This window comes from Miscanthus floridulus, chromosome 8, assembly GCF_019320115.1.
Source record: "Miscanthus floridulus cultivar M001 chromosome 8, ASM1932011v1, whole genome shotgun sequence".
NCBI classification, from domain to species: Eukaryota; Viridiplantae; Streptophyta; class Magnoliopsida; order Poales; family Poaceae; genus Miscanthus; species Miscanthus floridulus.
The window spans coordinates 55,488,173-55,502,710 of record NC_089587.1 but is presented as its reverse complement, the minus strand read 5'-3'; the positions used below and the strand labels follow the sequence as shown (position 1 = coordinate 55,502,710).

At 43.7% G+C, this 14,538-nt stretch overlaps 2 protein-coding genes, 1 long non-coding RNA gene and 1 pseudogene across 3 annotated transcripts; 2 read left to right on the top strand and 2 right to left on the bottom strand.

Moving 5' to 3' along the window:
- Positions 1 to 15: 15 nt before the first annotated feature.
- LOC136472121 (uncharacterized) lies at positions 16 to 2,700 on the top strand (annotated as a pseudogene).
- Positions 2,701 to 3,158: 458 nt separating this feature from the next.
- On the top strand, positions 3,159 to 4,428 carry LOC136472119 (uncharacterized). The gene has a single exon (XM_066469848.1). The coding sequence runs from the start codon at positions 3,426 to 3,428 to the stop codon at positions 4,149 to 4,151; it is 726 nt and encodes a 241-aa protein (XP_066325945.1). The 5' UTR covers positions 3,159 to 3,425; the 3' UTR covers positions 4,152 to 4,428.
- Positions 4,429 to 4,556: 128 nt separating this feature from the next.
- On the bottom strand, positions 4,557 to 8,853 carry LOC136472120 (uncharacterized). Its single transcript, XR_010762271.1, has 3 exons — positions 8,393 to 8,853; positions 6,945 to 7,062; positions 4,557 to 4,692 (listed from the first exon to the last, which is right to left on the bottom strand). It is a non-coding gene; the product is annotated as an uncharacterized lncRNA (long non-coding RNA).
- Positions 8,854 to 10,087: 1,234 nt separating this feature from the next.
- LOC136472118 (acyl-CoA-binding domain-containing protein 1) lies at positions 10,088 to 12,286 on the bottom strand. Its single transcript, XM_066469847.1, has 4 exons — positions 12,190 to 12,286; positions 11,429 to 11,546; positions 10,494 to 10,556; positions 10,088 to 10,346 (listed from the first exon to the last, which is right to left on the bottom strand). The coding sequence occupies exons 1-4, from the start codon at positions 12,199 to 12,201 to the stop codon at positions 10,270 to 10,272; spliced, it is 270 nt and encodes an 89-aa protein (XP_066325944.1). The 5' UTR covers positions 12,202 to 12,286; the 3' UTR covers positions 10,088 to 10,269.
- Positions 12,287 to 14,538: the final 2,252 nt, after the last annotated feature.

The following is a 14,538-nucleotide window of genomic DNA, read 5'->3' as shown; positions in this document are numbered from 1 at the left end:
ACACGACCAGAGGCCATGAGCACCACTCTTGCCTTAGCCACAGGCAGCACAGCATCTCCATCCATCCAAATGGCAGCCAGCAGCCATCCCCTTCCGGCTCCACCTCGGCAGCTCCACACCTCCACCTGCCGCCATCCTCGCAGCCCGTCACCATGGCTGCCACGCTCTCCTCCGTGGCTGCCCCTTCCCTCCCCAAGCACGGCTCCGTTATCAGAGCTCAGCAGCAGGCGCCTCCTTCCATCATCTCGGCATCAACTGTGAGTAGGGATGCGTCCGTTCTTGCTGTTTATTTCTGTGGTTTGTTTCTTGTGATGTGATCGCTGATGTTCGCATGCATGGTGCAGAAGACTGCCTTCCATGGGGTGTCGCTGGTGGACAGGAGGTGGGCGGCCGGCTACCGGGGAGGCGGCGGCGGGCGGCGGAGGCTGCTGCAGGTGAACGCAAGGACCGCCGCCAAGAACATCGAGGTGGAGGTCGACAAGCCGCTTGGGTTAGCCTTGGGCCAGAAGCCCGGCGGTGGCGTCGTCATCACTGTTAGTCCTCTTCACTTGCGTTTTCATTGCTTCCTGTCCTTTTTTTCTGTTTTCTTTTGGAGAAAAGATTTTGCCCCGCTTTATTGATCATAAAGAGTTCAAGACAGTTAAGTTCCAGCGAATTGGCGCGCCCGCCACAAACAGAAAAGGCCTTAAAAGCCAACAGCACCAATACATTTTGATTACATTGGGTCACCATCAAGTCTTCATTCGTGTGATGACTGATGAGCATCCAAACAGCCCCGTCGCAAACGCAGAGCAGCCAGCGATCCCAGTCATGAGCAGTTCAGAGCCCCGCCCTGCCAGTCGATTCTTGGCGGTCGAGTAGCCTGGTTTTGCAATTGTTGCACAAAGCTTCCACTCTCCTCCCTAGATCCTGGCTGTACATCGGTGTCCATCTCCCCAACATCTTGACAATCATCAGTAAGATACACTTCTCTCGCCTAACCAAATTGCTCCCTGATAGCACAAAGAGTTACGAAATTTCTACAGACACCACAAAAAAGCTGAGCTAATGATATTGTACAATTCATGCTTTTTACTAGCAATAGCAACCCATCTAGCGGCCACATACTAAAAATTTACCACTTCCCTGGAATTTAGAAGTTCGGAAATAGTACTCCAGCAACATTTGGCCACACAACAATCAAAAAACAGATGACAAATAGACTCCCTCTCACTACAGAAGAGACAAGACTGGTCCAAGACCTCTCTTCTCTTGGCCAAATTATCCCTAGTATAAGTAACATGTTCTTAGTTAACAACCACAAGAAAAATCTGAATCCGAGGTGGAATATTAATTTTCCAAGCAGCATGGACATACACTGGTATAACTCCTCTATGACTGCTCACCGCATACAAAGATTGTACTGAGTATTTACCATTAGAGCTAAAGCTCCAAATTATTTGATCTTCCTCCTCAGATTTATTCACCCCTTCCATTATCTCACTGTCAATTGGCTACTTCCTGTCTTTGTCTCCCGGCATGATCCTGGAATGCAGATTTCAGCCACGAACTGATGTTTCATAAATATACTGGTCACCTTGCTTCACTGAATTCAAAATTCTCGCACTAGTCATGATTTGAAGCTGAAGATCCAATTGTTAATTGCTTCTATGTAAACAACATGTTCACTTCAGTATGATTCTCTGAATCTGGAGGCAAGTATTGCAAACAGTAACTATGATTGATTTGTTTCTTCGGCATGGGATTATTAGTCTGTGGAGTCTGGAGGGAATGCAGCAAGAGCTGGTCTGAAAGCTGGCGACCAGGTCTTGTACACAAGTAGCTTCTTCGGAGATGAGCTGTGGCCTGCAGATAAGCTTGGGTTCACCAAGACAGCCATCCAAGCAAAGCCAGACTCCGTCTACTTTGTTGTGAGCAGGTACACACTTGATCCCTTGGATTATCCTGGCTACATGGTTAGGGATTATGATTCAATATTGCTAAATTTAGTGAAATGATTATACTTCCCCCAAATCTCATCTGAGTGATCTCAGGGGTGCTGAAGTTGATGTGAAGCGCCTACCTAAGAGGCCGGCACCGCCTCGGTTTGGACGGAAGTTGACTGATGCACAAAAGGCAGGATCAGCATAACCATGGCTTTTTTGTTCTCCAACTTGAAGCCTCTGCATGTATTTTATAAACTGCAAATGTCCCCTTTTTCAGGAGAGAGCAACACACATCTGCCTTGATTGTGGATTCATATACTTCCTACCCAAGCCTTTTGAAGAACAGGTAAGCAATGCATCTCTCTCTCTAAATCAATTACAGAATTAGTGTTTACCTTTTCTGTTTATATCTAATTAAGTACTGTATTTTAGTATTCGTCTGATGAAGTTTAACCATTTTCTGTCTGGCTGCAGCCTGATGAATATGGTTGCCCACAATGCAATGCGCCAAAGAAGCGATTTGCAAGGTACGATGCTGCCACTGGGAAGGCCATCGGCGGTGCGCTGCCGCCTATTGCGGTGATCATAAGTTTTGTAATCGGCATCGCCGGAGTAGGGGCTCTGCTTGTGTATGGCCTGCAATAGGCTGCTCATTCTTAGAACCAATTTTTGCTGTGCACAAGAAGCTCAGCTGACTGCTGCTGTACTCCATCTCACAAAACATTCTGAGTGATATACATAAAAGGGAAAGGAAATATACAATATTTGAGGCTAATGGCTTGTCTAATTTTCATGCACTATTGATTATACAGTTACTCAATTTTATTACCGAAAGGCAGCACGCTTTTCAGAAATGCTTCGATTGTCAATGCTGCTCTCATCAGCATAGAGATTTTGTCACAAAAAGTTTCTACCACTCAGGTTCCAATCCAAACTTCAAAGATCAAAGATATAGGAATCATGTCATGCACAGATTCTAGAATCATACAGAAGCATCCTTTTTTCATGACCTGTAGAAACCAATGTGCTATATTCACTGAACTTTGTGGTCAATCTGAACAAATTGTAATTTTGGCTCGTGACCGGTAACATAAGCTTTGCCAGTACCTTATCTTTTATCTATTACAATAAGACATATTGTACTGAGACCCATAACTACTCCCACTATGGGTTGACAGTTTTTGTGGTTGAAGTGATCCATGTCCAGCTCATGATATCAGCCATCATTTTCAGCTTACTCAACCAGCTTTTAAGTCTTAATGGAGTCGATAAAAAGAATATTTTCTTCACTAAACCCTAGTTCAATTAGTTTGTGATTGTGACTTAAGCATGAGAATGACCTGACCTGCAAGTCCTTGTCTTCAGTGTCATCTTTCTCTGGGATCAGCTCATCTACCAGATCAAAGTTGGGCTCCTGCCCTACCCACACTCCAGAAAGACATACATCAGCATTACACATACAAAAGCAGAAGCAGGTGGTTAAAAATTAGTTGGAACAAGATGAGCATGAATCCATATATATACCAGGAACTTGTTAGGCCTGCATTGCCATTTGCAACAAGCAGTCTTCTGTTACTAAGAACAAATTATTTTTTTTCTTCAGATACATATCTCAGTAGAACTGTAGAGGTGATCATGAGCTACTGGGGAAGCCCAGGCGGACCGCCATCGTGGGCGGCGAGCTGGGGGCCATCGCCGGTGGTGCCGCTCATCGTCGTGGTGGCACTGGGATGGGTCATCTGCCAAGAGACCCTGATGGGGTGGTACGAGACGGTGACGGAGTTGCAGGAGACGGTGACGGACAACGCCGTGCTCCTGGTCCTCGCCCTCGGCGCCGCAGCGCTGCTGCTCGCCTTGGCCGTGGCCGGCAACCGGAGCGAGGTGGTGCTGGTGCCGGTGGTGCTGGTGGCGGTCATGTTCCTCATCCAGAACATCGTGCTCACCGCTCTCCTGCTGCTGGTGGTGGTCTACTTCGCCGGCATATACTACTACCGGCCGGACAGAGGGTACGGCTACGGCTACGGGTACGGGTACGGCGGTGGTTTCGGCGGCGACTGGAGCGGCGGAGGGGGCGCCGGGCTGGGGTTCTTCATGCTGCTGCTGCTGTGCCTGGTGCTGTGCGCCATGTTCTCCGACGGCGGCAGCGGCTGGTGGATCCCAGGTGTGCTGCTGGTTGCGTGCGTGCTCTGCCTCAATCTCTTCTCCGGCGGCAAAGTGTACCCCTGAGTTCTCAGCATGCTACAGGCAGTCCCACTTCAAACTTATACATACGACTGATTTATCTCAGATACAGACTGATTTGCAAACCGGTGTTATGTGCAACTCAGAGTCCGGTGTTATGTGCAACTCAGAGTCTGGTTGGAAAAGCAAGTTGCTACTGTGAGCTATGTGAACTTAGGTGTGGCAGAACCACCCTAATTATATGGCTCGCATACACCTGTCATTGTTCTTAAAACCTCTGACTATTGCACATGAGAGCCAGATAGCTCAGCTGCCGGTTGTCCTCGGGGAACCCCGAATTATCCATATTTTATAACTCATACAGGATCAACGTGGAGTTGCCACAACATTACAACATTTAGTACAAAGATAACTTATATCAGAGTACGGAAGAATTATAATATTAGTTTACAAAACATGTTCAAGTCAAACTTAACTTAAGTTTCAAAAGATGAGTGGAAATTCAGAAGCAACTTAGGTGAAGCATCTAAGGTAGGAGAGACGACAAGAACATGACATGACCTCCGCTAGCAGCACAAGTCAGATTCTGCAACAAGGGTTAACAAACTCTAAGTACTTGAGGGTACTCAACAAGTCTTACTCGACTAAAAGAAAAGACTCTAAGGGTATGCAGGCTTAAAGACAAGGTAGAAATAAGAATAACTTTTGCAGAAAAGTTTACTACAAGTGGATCTTTACTTTGAATATTTTAGCTTTGTATTAGGTGTATCAGTATCCAATTAGCACATATTCTAGCTCAAGCACTTCATTAATCATCACATCTCTTCTCAACCTATATCATCTCATATCCATCAGTAACCATGTTTCATTGATTAACTACGATGAGTGGTCGGAGGATCGAGTTTCCATAACCGAGGAGCACGACGATTCGAATCGATTTAGTCCAGCTGGGGTTTCCTTACCACACGACATATGCAGGTCGTAGACCTACATATATCAACCATCACTTGGATCCTCCAAAACATGAACGAGTCCAGCGCTACCCGAGAGTACAATACTCTACCTCCCTACATCATTCGACGATGGATTCACAGGATGTGTACACGCTTGTCGGGTTCATAAACTCGGGGTCCCTCACGGACCGGCTTCCATGCCAAGGCTCGACCCGAGAGTCTAAAAACAACAGGGCAAAGGGGCGGTCCAGCAACCGACCGGAAGGCCTGGCCCAAAAAGAGCAACACCCGCTCATCCTCTACTTCGGCCCACTTATCCGACCGGAGCGCTCAATTCAGGCTCCAGCCGCCTTCGGACGGCCTCTCCGATCGAAAGGCCTGCCCCGAGCCCTACTTCCGACTTCGACCCCGCGTCTCTCCGATCGAGGTACGTAAGAACCCTGCTCACCGCTCTTCTCCGACCGGCGTAACCTAAGCCGACTGGGGTCATCCGACCAGGGACGCCCGCTCGGAAGGGACCAGGGACGAACGAAGAAAGCAGCACGCGAGTCAAACCATGGTACAGGGACCATACCCTGTACACCTGCGGGAACAGTGTTCCACAACCACCCTGACATAAACAGTATTGTAGGCGTCGACATTTATCCCTACAGTATTGTAGGCGCCGCTGGACTCCCGTACGGCAAAAAGCCCTTCACATGCCTCTGGGCATCAATAGTATTGTAGGCGCCAGGATTCACCATGCCCGGTAAACGTGGTAAGACTCCTCACATGCCTCTAGGCATCCAACAGTATTTTGCAGGTACCGACGTCAACCCTTCCTAAAGAAGACAACATAACCTCCCACGTGCACCTGGCATTCTACAGTGACATCAACAGTGTTGTGGGCGCCTACCATTATTCAATCATCGTCGGCGTGGGCAACAAGGCTTAAAAGCATTCGTACTCTCTCCCTCTCACCTGTAAAGACATCTCCTTCATCTATAAAAGGGGATGCACTCCCTCTAATAGGAGGACAGACCGATTCATTCAAGCTCAGTTCCTTTATATTCATTAGTCCAATAGCTCACAACCACAGAACCATTAGGTTTGGACCTCAAGCACACGCTTAAACATTTAGCTCATAGCGGAGTTTCCGTCGCTCTCAGCCCTTCCGACCAGAGCTGACCAGGCCTCTGGTACCCCCCATCTTTCTCCTTCTCATTTGTAACCCCACTGCAGACTTCGAGCACCTGGGCTCAGGAATAAAGTCACCGACCGACCCAAACTGGACGTAGGGCACATTGCCTAAACCAGTATAAATCCTGTGTCATTGAATGCTAGGCCATCTCCGATCACAACGTATAACAAAACTATAAATATTCACTAGTTGGTCACTTTCTATACCGACATCTCTCCACTCTTAATGCGCGGTTGGCCTTTCACATAATGGAATAACCGAGGTATTAGGCTTATCGGAGTATGTGGCCAGTACTACAAGATCTCGACCACAACAGGCCTACAACGAACGGTGCTTAATCGACACAGACAGAAGCACTACGGGGAGACTCCATTCTCGATGCAAGCCACCCACCCAGTCTTTAACATTATCTTAACCATGGTATTCACAACCCATAACCAGAGTTGAGAAGAGCAAGGTAAACCTGTTTTCTCTCGAACGATGAAACCATCATTCGACTTCCATCGAAGTCTAAGCATTACTAAGCATAAGAGGTATCGACCTATTCATACTAGTAGGGTATAACTAAGGATATCTGTATATCAAGGTAATCATGCAGCAACGGTATTCGACTAACTCCTAATTACTTAATACACATCTCACAAGACTTAAAGTGTAATAAAGATTTGTAAGTGCTATAGAAGGGTGGTATGCACCAGGACTTACCTGCGTTGCAGAGAAGGTTAGGTCCCAAGGAAAGATCCAGTTAGTCAGACATGGCACCACTGGTGGATGAACCTTCTCTGAAACTTGATCAACATGAGCCTTCTCACTCTCGTATGCACTACACGTAATAAATGATGCTTTGCTTAATATGATGGACTACATGCCATGATGCATGATGAGAGACATTCAAGTGCATGACAGAAGCTGAACAAAGTTAAGAAAGTTGAGTATAACTTTCTTTCACCAAAGAACTAGGGTTTGTTTATTATAAAAACATTGTAGTTAATTAACTATCAAATTAATTAGTTGTTTATCATGAAAGGCATAACTTAACATGGACCAACAAGATTAACATGAAAAACATCTACAAAGCTTAACCTCCTGCTCAACTATGGCATACAAGGAGCAATCAAGGCTTATAAACATGCATCTACTAATTAAGCATTTAATTGAGCTATTTATTTATTAAATCATATGTTGATGATAAGCATATCAAGAAAGAAATTAAGTTGCCAAGGAACAACAGGAGTTTGGTGTTCCAAAGTCTATAATCAACTCCAAAATACACCAAAGTCATTTTATGATTTATCCTAATTATTTAAATATTTATTAATTAATAATTAAAGCATGTAATTAAATGGACAATTTAAATTTATCAAAATAGTTCCATAATTTTTATGAAGACAGGTCTAAGCATGTAAAGCATACACAAAAAATTTCATAATTAAAGCATAATTATTTTATCCTATAAAAATCATGAAAGATCTATTTATTAATTAAAAAAGTAATTTTTAAGCATACCTAAACTACTGAAAATGACCCGTTCGTATTTTTCCTAGGTAGAGAACAACAAAACAAGGCTACACAAAAAGTTTCATAATTTTATCAAGCTTCTATAATTAGTTATGAAATAAACAAGATTCAACACTTTTAATCATTTCAGAAAAAATATAAAATCATTTTTTTCTACGCCTAAACTTTTCCCACTCCCTCCTCCTCGACCCACCGCCACTGACAGTGGGGCCCGGGTCGCGCCTGCCCTTGACCGCGGTGCAGATGCCGTTGACCGGCGGGTGCTCGTCGCCAGCGAAGTCTCCGGCGACGGAGCTTACCCCGGCGAGTTCCTCTCCCACTCCCGCACACCCCTCGAGGGTCAGCTCAGCATCTAGGGTACCGGAGGGGGCACGACCGCGGCCATGGCGGACGGCGGCGCTCCGGCGCGGCGGAACTTGCCGACGGCAAGGACTCCGACAACGGAAACGGTACCAACAGTTTCCCCTTGACCACGCAAACAAAACTACGCTACCGGTTGAAAGAACTCGAGCTCGGTTCGTGCGCGACCGCAGCTATGGCGGACGGCGGAGCAGAGCTTGCCGGTGCGGCGACGTTCAGGCTACTCCGGCGTGGTAGAGATAAAACGGGAGGCGAGGTTTGCACCAGGAGCTCACCTCAAGTCAGCTGCGCTAGCTGGTTGAGTCGGAGGCAGCGCGGATGATCACGCCGGCGGTGAGGACGAGCGCGGCGGCGAACGCTCGTTTCGATGTGACCTGTACGGTATCAGTAAAACGGATAAGCCTACAAGCTTTGGGGTGCCCAGATGAGTACAAAACACAAGAGAGAAGGCCGAGAGGGCAGCCGACGATGGTTGGCTATGGTGAGGTTGAGCTCGGCGGCCATGGCGAGGTCGCCGCGGCGGGAACTGGCGCCAGGGGCGATTGCGGTGGAGATAGGTGGCGCGAGCGGGTCGAGTGGATGCTCAAGGACAAGGAGATGTGGGCACGGTCAATTGAGCTGGGGTGCAACGGTGGCGGCCAATTTGGCCCGGCTAGGCGAGCGGTGCTGGCGGCGAGACAGAGATGGAAAGGAGGAGAGGCGGTCGGCGGCTCGGGCTAAAAGGGCGAAGGCAAGGCGTCCGCGCGCGACAGCAGCTGCTTGAACTCGACACCGCGAGCAGCTGCGTGTCCGTGCGTGCATAGGCAGTGATCGAGGGCGGTGGCGTCGGCGGTGAGCAGACTGCTGCGTGGCAGCTGCTTGCCGACCTACTGTTCACGACTGACAGACCCTTTTCCTCCCTCTCGTTCTCGTGTTATTGTAAAACAACTTGATGAGCGCCAGTAAGCAAAGTTGTTCATTGGTCTATGATCTCCATATTTGCTTAAAGGGCCAACAACAAAAGATGAATACATTTAGTGATTTTGAATATCAAACTAGGGTTCAGTGAAACTGACAAACTGAATCCAGTTTCAGGTTTTGAAACAGTTTTTGATTAGCAACTTTGGACAATTAAATAGTGAACAAACAGTTATCCAACATATCAACCAATTACATGGTAACATAGCTCAAACATAGCATCAAGCAATGGAACAAAGTTTGACCAAATTTTACTTATGAAAATTCATGTAATAATTCCCCAAAGTTTGAACTCACTAACTGCATTTCAGGGACTTTGGCACCAAGGCTAAGTGTGAGAAATAATTAGTGAATTCAATCTTGGAGCTCAAATTTGAACATATTTGACTTAGAAATATTATCAATCTTTGATTCCACATTATAAAGCACACTTTGTACTACAACTTTTATTTTAACAAAAATTTACTTGTTTAAGCAAATTCACATATTTAAATTAAGAAAGTTTCTTAATCACTTTTATTGGCATCATTTCATGCAACATGTAAAACATGACATATACAACATATGAAACATATGAATGCTATAAATGAAACATGAGTTGCATGAATGAAACATCACTTATGCAACATATGAAACATCACTTATGCAACATATGAATGTTATACTTGAAACATAAATTGCATTAATGACTCAATGCTTCGTGATTTTGCTTCATGATGCACATGATCAAGTTTTAATTGCTTTTTAACATCTGGAATGTTACATTACCCATCTCTTTATCTTGCTTAAAACAGCTATAAAACATCTCTCTGTTTTCATCCATTTGGAAAACTGAAAGTTGAAAGCCAAAAGCAGGATCCAAGGTGTGCGAAAATTGTACTACGGGGAAGCATCAGCTTCTGAAAATCAGCTTCGGGTTCTACCCACTTGGTTGACTTTCCGCTTTTTGACAGCAAAAGCACTTTCTAGAAGTTAAACGAAACACAGCCTCAGTATCACAGACATACGGAGTATATCATAATTTAGAAGACTATAAAGTCTTCACAGATAGATAGATAGATGGATAACATTGGTAACCAGTTACATAAACAGGTACATAGTTCACAGATCCCCAGTGGATCAAATGATCTATTTCTCATGAACAAATGGCATAAAGCTCAGCTGACAATAGCTGTATGGCAACTATTAAGAGACTTTAAGAAGTGGCAGCCTCCTCCTGGAGCTGCTTCACCTTGGTGATGTAGTCACTCATTGCTTCTTCTTTCGATTTGCCTGCCAAGATCTCAAAAGTTTTAGCAACTACTATAATATCTTGTGATACTACTAGAATAGACGTATCCATGTAGAACACTAGTATTGTGGTAAACAACAAAAATATATAAGCTGCCCAAAATACAACGATCAGATAAGTATATGAACCTTCAACAGCCTTCCATGCATCCCACTTGGCCCTGTCCTTCTGGTAGAATATGCCAGGCCGATCTTCAAAAGTTTATTAACGAATAAACATGTAAGCACAGTTGTGTTGAAAAAAAAATACTATTGTAAAGACAAAAAAATACACAGATAAGTTTCAAGAGACACTATCAGGATCCCATGAGTTAATGGCAACTGGCTAGATTCTGATGTCAAACAGACTAAAGGTTCATTTAGTACGGCGCAAGCAGAGCATAATTATGACTTAGTTACAAGTGAGATATGCATGTTCAGTTACTCCACCTGGCCCTATGAACTTGAATTTATCATTCATCTGCATCTAGGTGCAGCAAATTTCATCAGTAAATAGATGTTGCAGCACGGAGCATAGACAACTAAATTTCAGTATTGGTTGAACCCCAAGAGGTTGGTCAACATCTAATACATCCCTGCTCCATTATTGTTAAACTTCTGCTGCTATGTACTCCGTACCACATAAACAAATCCCAGAACCATGGTCAAAATTTGTTGTCCAAACTTGGAAAGAAATAAAAAGATAATACTGTTTTGTTTGCTTACTAAGATTTTGCCCATATTTTATATTCTTAGGATTTCCCCCTTATTTTATATTCTTATCATGTAAAGTATCACAAATTCACGATACCTATTCACCACTGTTTGGATTTCTAAATTGTTAAACTTTGAAAGTAAACTGACAGGGCTTGCTGTTTATTTTAATTTATATAGGGAAGCAAATCGTCGAACTTTTAGGGAATTCCTATTATGACACAAAGTTAAACACTATCCATGCTAGGAATAGTATTGAGCCATGACATATAAATTGGGTTTCTGCAAACCAAGAGCTTCATCCACACTGCAAACTTACAAAGGGAACTGGAAAAAAGATAACAAAAGTAGCTGTGTGATTACATACTAACCGGTATTCACATTTCCAACAGTGGCTTGCTTGTAGAGTCCGTAGAGGATCAGCTTGTTCTCATTGCTCGTGTTCTCAGGCAAGGTCTTTGCCTTCTCAGCATACTCCTCAAATTCCTCCTGCAATAGAGATACAGCTCATAGGTCATGTTCCTTCTGCAATAGAAATACTCCTTAAATTGTCTCATCCACGATTGCAAAATTATTTCACAAGGTAAATCTTTCATGTAAATCGTTTTAAGAAATCCAGTCTTTGAACCACGCGCTTTGCTACTCTATTTCTTTATAGAATTATATAGAAAACCGAGACATCGCAAAAATACTTAAAACAACAGGGAATTTCCCGTCTTACATCCAAAGGCATGATGAACACAGCAGTAACTGCCGCTCAGGAGTCAAGGCGGAGCAAAAGCGTTGAAATCTCCTCTTAAGAATGAACATAAAGGGCACAGCATCTACAATTCCAAGTGCTGCAAAGAGCCAACAGTCTGGATCCACCAGATCTTGGCTACGCATACAAATCTAGACGGAAATTAAGACCATGAAGCACCGGATTCCAAGTCTAGATCGTTTCTCTGGACAATCTAACCAAGCTCGTACCGACACTACTGTGGGTTACAGTGCAAGAATCTATACGGAGTTGGAGATTCAGAACCAAATGGACAGAAAGAACAAATCTTGGAGAACATCAGATGGATAAAGATTTGATCTTTAACAAGCGAGTAACAGATAATGTCGATTTAGAGAGTGATGAGCCGTGTACCTGCAGACCCATGGCTTGGTTTTAGGATTTGTTTTCTTCTTTGGCCTCGTCTCTTCTTCTCGGTTTTAACGATGACTGTGACTAGATCGGATCTGCTTATATAGCGCAGTACTGAAATTCCTACGGAGTGAGAAACCCCTGTTTCCAAACTTAATTATGGAGGAGCCCCTGTACTGGGCAAATTTCGCAGACAGATCCTTGGAATAAATTTCTATATTTTAAAAGAAAATGTCAGTAATAATAAGTTAGGAAAAGAACCCAAATTGTTAGTGTTGCTGACTTAAGGCCATTTGGAATATGGAACTTTCTCTATTTCTTGTGTTTTTTTCTATAAAAATAAATTGATTTTTTTTAAAAAAAATCATGTATAATTTATATGAAATTCCAATGTTACAAAGCCCCTTTCTTTCCCGGATGGACCATTTTGAAGATATTGATATATTTTTGTTGTTCATTCAGAAAAGATCTATGACCTTGTTCGTCTCTCTCATAATCCGTACTTTTTAGCTTGTTTTTTTATTTGAACAGTGTTTTTCTCTCCCAACAAATAAGCCGAAACTATATTTCAGCTTGTTTTTTACGAAGCGAACAGGGGCGTACGAGAAAATGAGGAAGCATTGATAATTCACTATGCAGTGACAGTGACAGTAGTGTGCATCAGTTAGCAGCTAACTGCTTGGACATAGAGAGGCATTGAAGGACAGACAGGACATAACTACCAACTGATACTCATAAATGGAAGAGTAACAATCAGCCAAACAGGACATGAACGGTAGGCATAAATCAACAGGGCAGCAGAGCTTCCACTCAACAGTTCATCAATCATTCTATCCATTGCAACAGGGATCTGTGCTTATCACTGCTCCATTCAAGCATTTGCATGTTGAGCTTGAACGTTTCAACTCAAAACAAATACGAATAACAACTAGTTCTGTTTATTTACCCATGGTCTGGTCCATGGCCATCCGACCCGGTTGAGTACGCTGCCCAAAAAGATGAGATGCTGATGATCATAGCAGACGGACAAGCTGGTGGCAGTAGGATATGCTCGAATGGAACCAACCAAGTGGGCAAGTGGCTGTGAAATATGCTGCTGCTGCTGCTGCCAGGCAGTGGGCATAGAATCAATCTCATCACTAGCCGCTGACTGCTCTAAAAGACCAAATTAGATGCCATTCCAGCGTCCCCATCCTACGGTTGTGACTTGTGACCAAACTAAGCATGGTTTAATCATCTAGCAGCAGCAGTAAAATGTGATGCTGTTTGGTTCGGTGTTTTTTGTTTTGTATAATCAGATTACAGCAGCCATCAATACAAGCTGTCGCCATTCAAGTTATCCTGATCGTGATGTCCTTCAATTAGACAATTACCCATGCCTCCCGAGTTCCGACCCAGCCACGATCGTGTTAATCTCCAGGACCGGTGCGTATTTCGCATGAAAAAGAAGGATCCGACACTTGTTTCTTCACTGCCGGAAATCACTGGGATTCGTGGTTGTTTTCCCGACTTGGGGGCTGGCGGCCATTAATTTGCCCCGGCCAGGCTTGTAGTAGTCGAAACTTTCAACAACAATTCATTACTTTTTTTTCTCGATCAGGCTTTGAAGCCTATTTTTCATTAAGAAGACCACAACAATTCATTACTGAAACCGAAGTTTTTTCTATCAGTTACAGCACGAAGATATGAACAAAAATATCAGTTATCTGCTCAAAAAGGTTCAGAGCACAGAACACGCTATACCCATTTCAAAGCTCTAGGGTCTAGCATAAACTGGTTGAATCAACAAAATAAACATGGCCACACGGGGCACTCTTTACATGAACATAAGTAGCTGCGGCCTGCAGTCATGCAGATATAAAGACTAAAGAACTCACAAGTACTCGGTACAGAACTACAGATGGCCACTGAAAGCTATAGAAGCGAACAGACCACCATGGAAACGTACTCAAACAAATTGGCCAATTGGGTTTCTTGTTTCTTGCATGCAGAAGGAAAAATGTTTCACCTAGCTTTGCATCCTCTGCTCTCCATTGCCTTTATATATATGTTGCCATCAATTGAGTGCGCAATTATTCTACTCCAGTCCAAAAATATATATAAAGACTTTGGGTTTCCTGTAAAGTCCTAAGTCAGACTTTCTAGTTCAACCAAGTTTATAGAAAAGGGTATTATATACGAAATAAAATATGGAAAATATATTTTATAATCATGCTAGTTTCATATGATAATATTAATTGTTATTTTATTCTACAAACTTAAGATAATTTGACTTGTGAAAAACTAAAAAAATCTTATATTTTGCTAGGACAAAGTGAGTATCTATTATATTATCACAATAGTGTTAAAAGA

Bases quoted from the DNA above. Each gene is read 5' to 3' on its own strand.
- LOC136472118 (XM_066469847.1), bottom strand. The intron at 10,557-11,428 runs GTTAGTATGTAA...AAACTTTTGAAG, and splicing joins TGTTGGAAATGTGAATACCG to ATCGGCCTGGCATATTCTAC. The intron at 10,347-10,493 runs GTTCATATACTT...AGATCTTGGCAG, and splicing joins TGCATGGAAGGCTGTTGAAG to GCAAATCGAAAGAAGAAGCA.
- LOC136472119 (XM_066469848.1), top strand. From the start codon at position 3,426: ATGAGCATGAATCCATATATATACCAGGAACTTGTTAGGCCTGCATTG.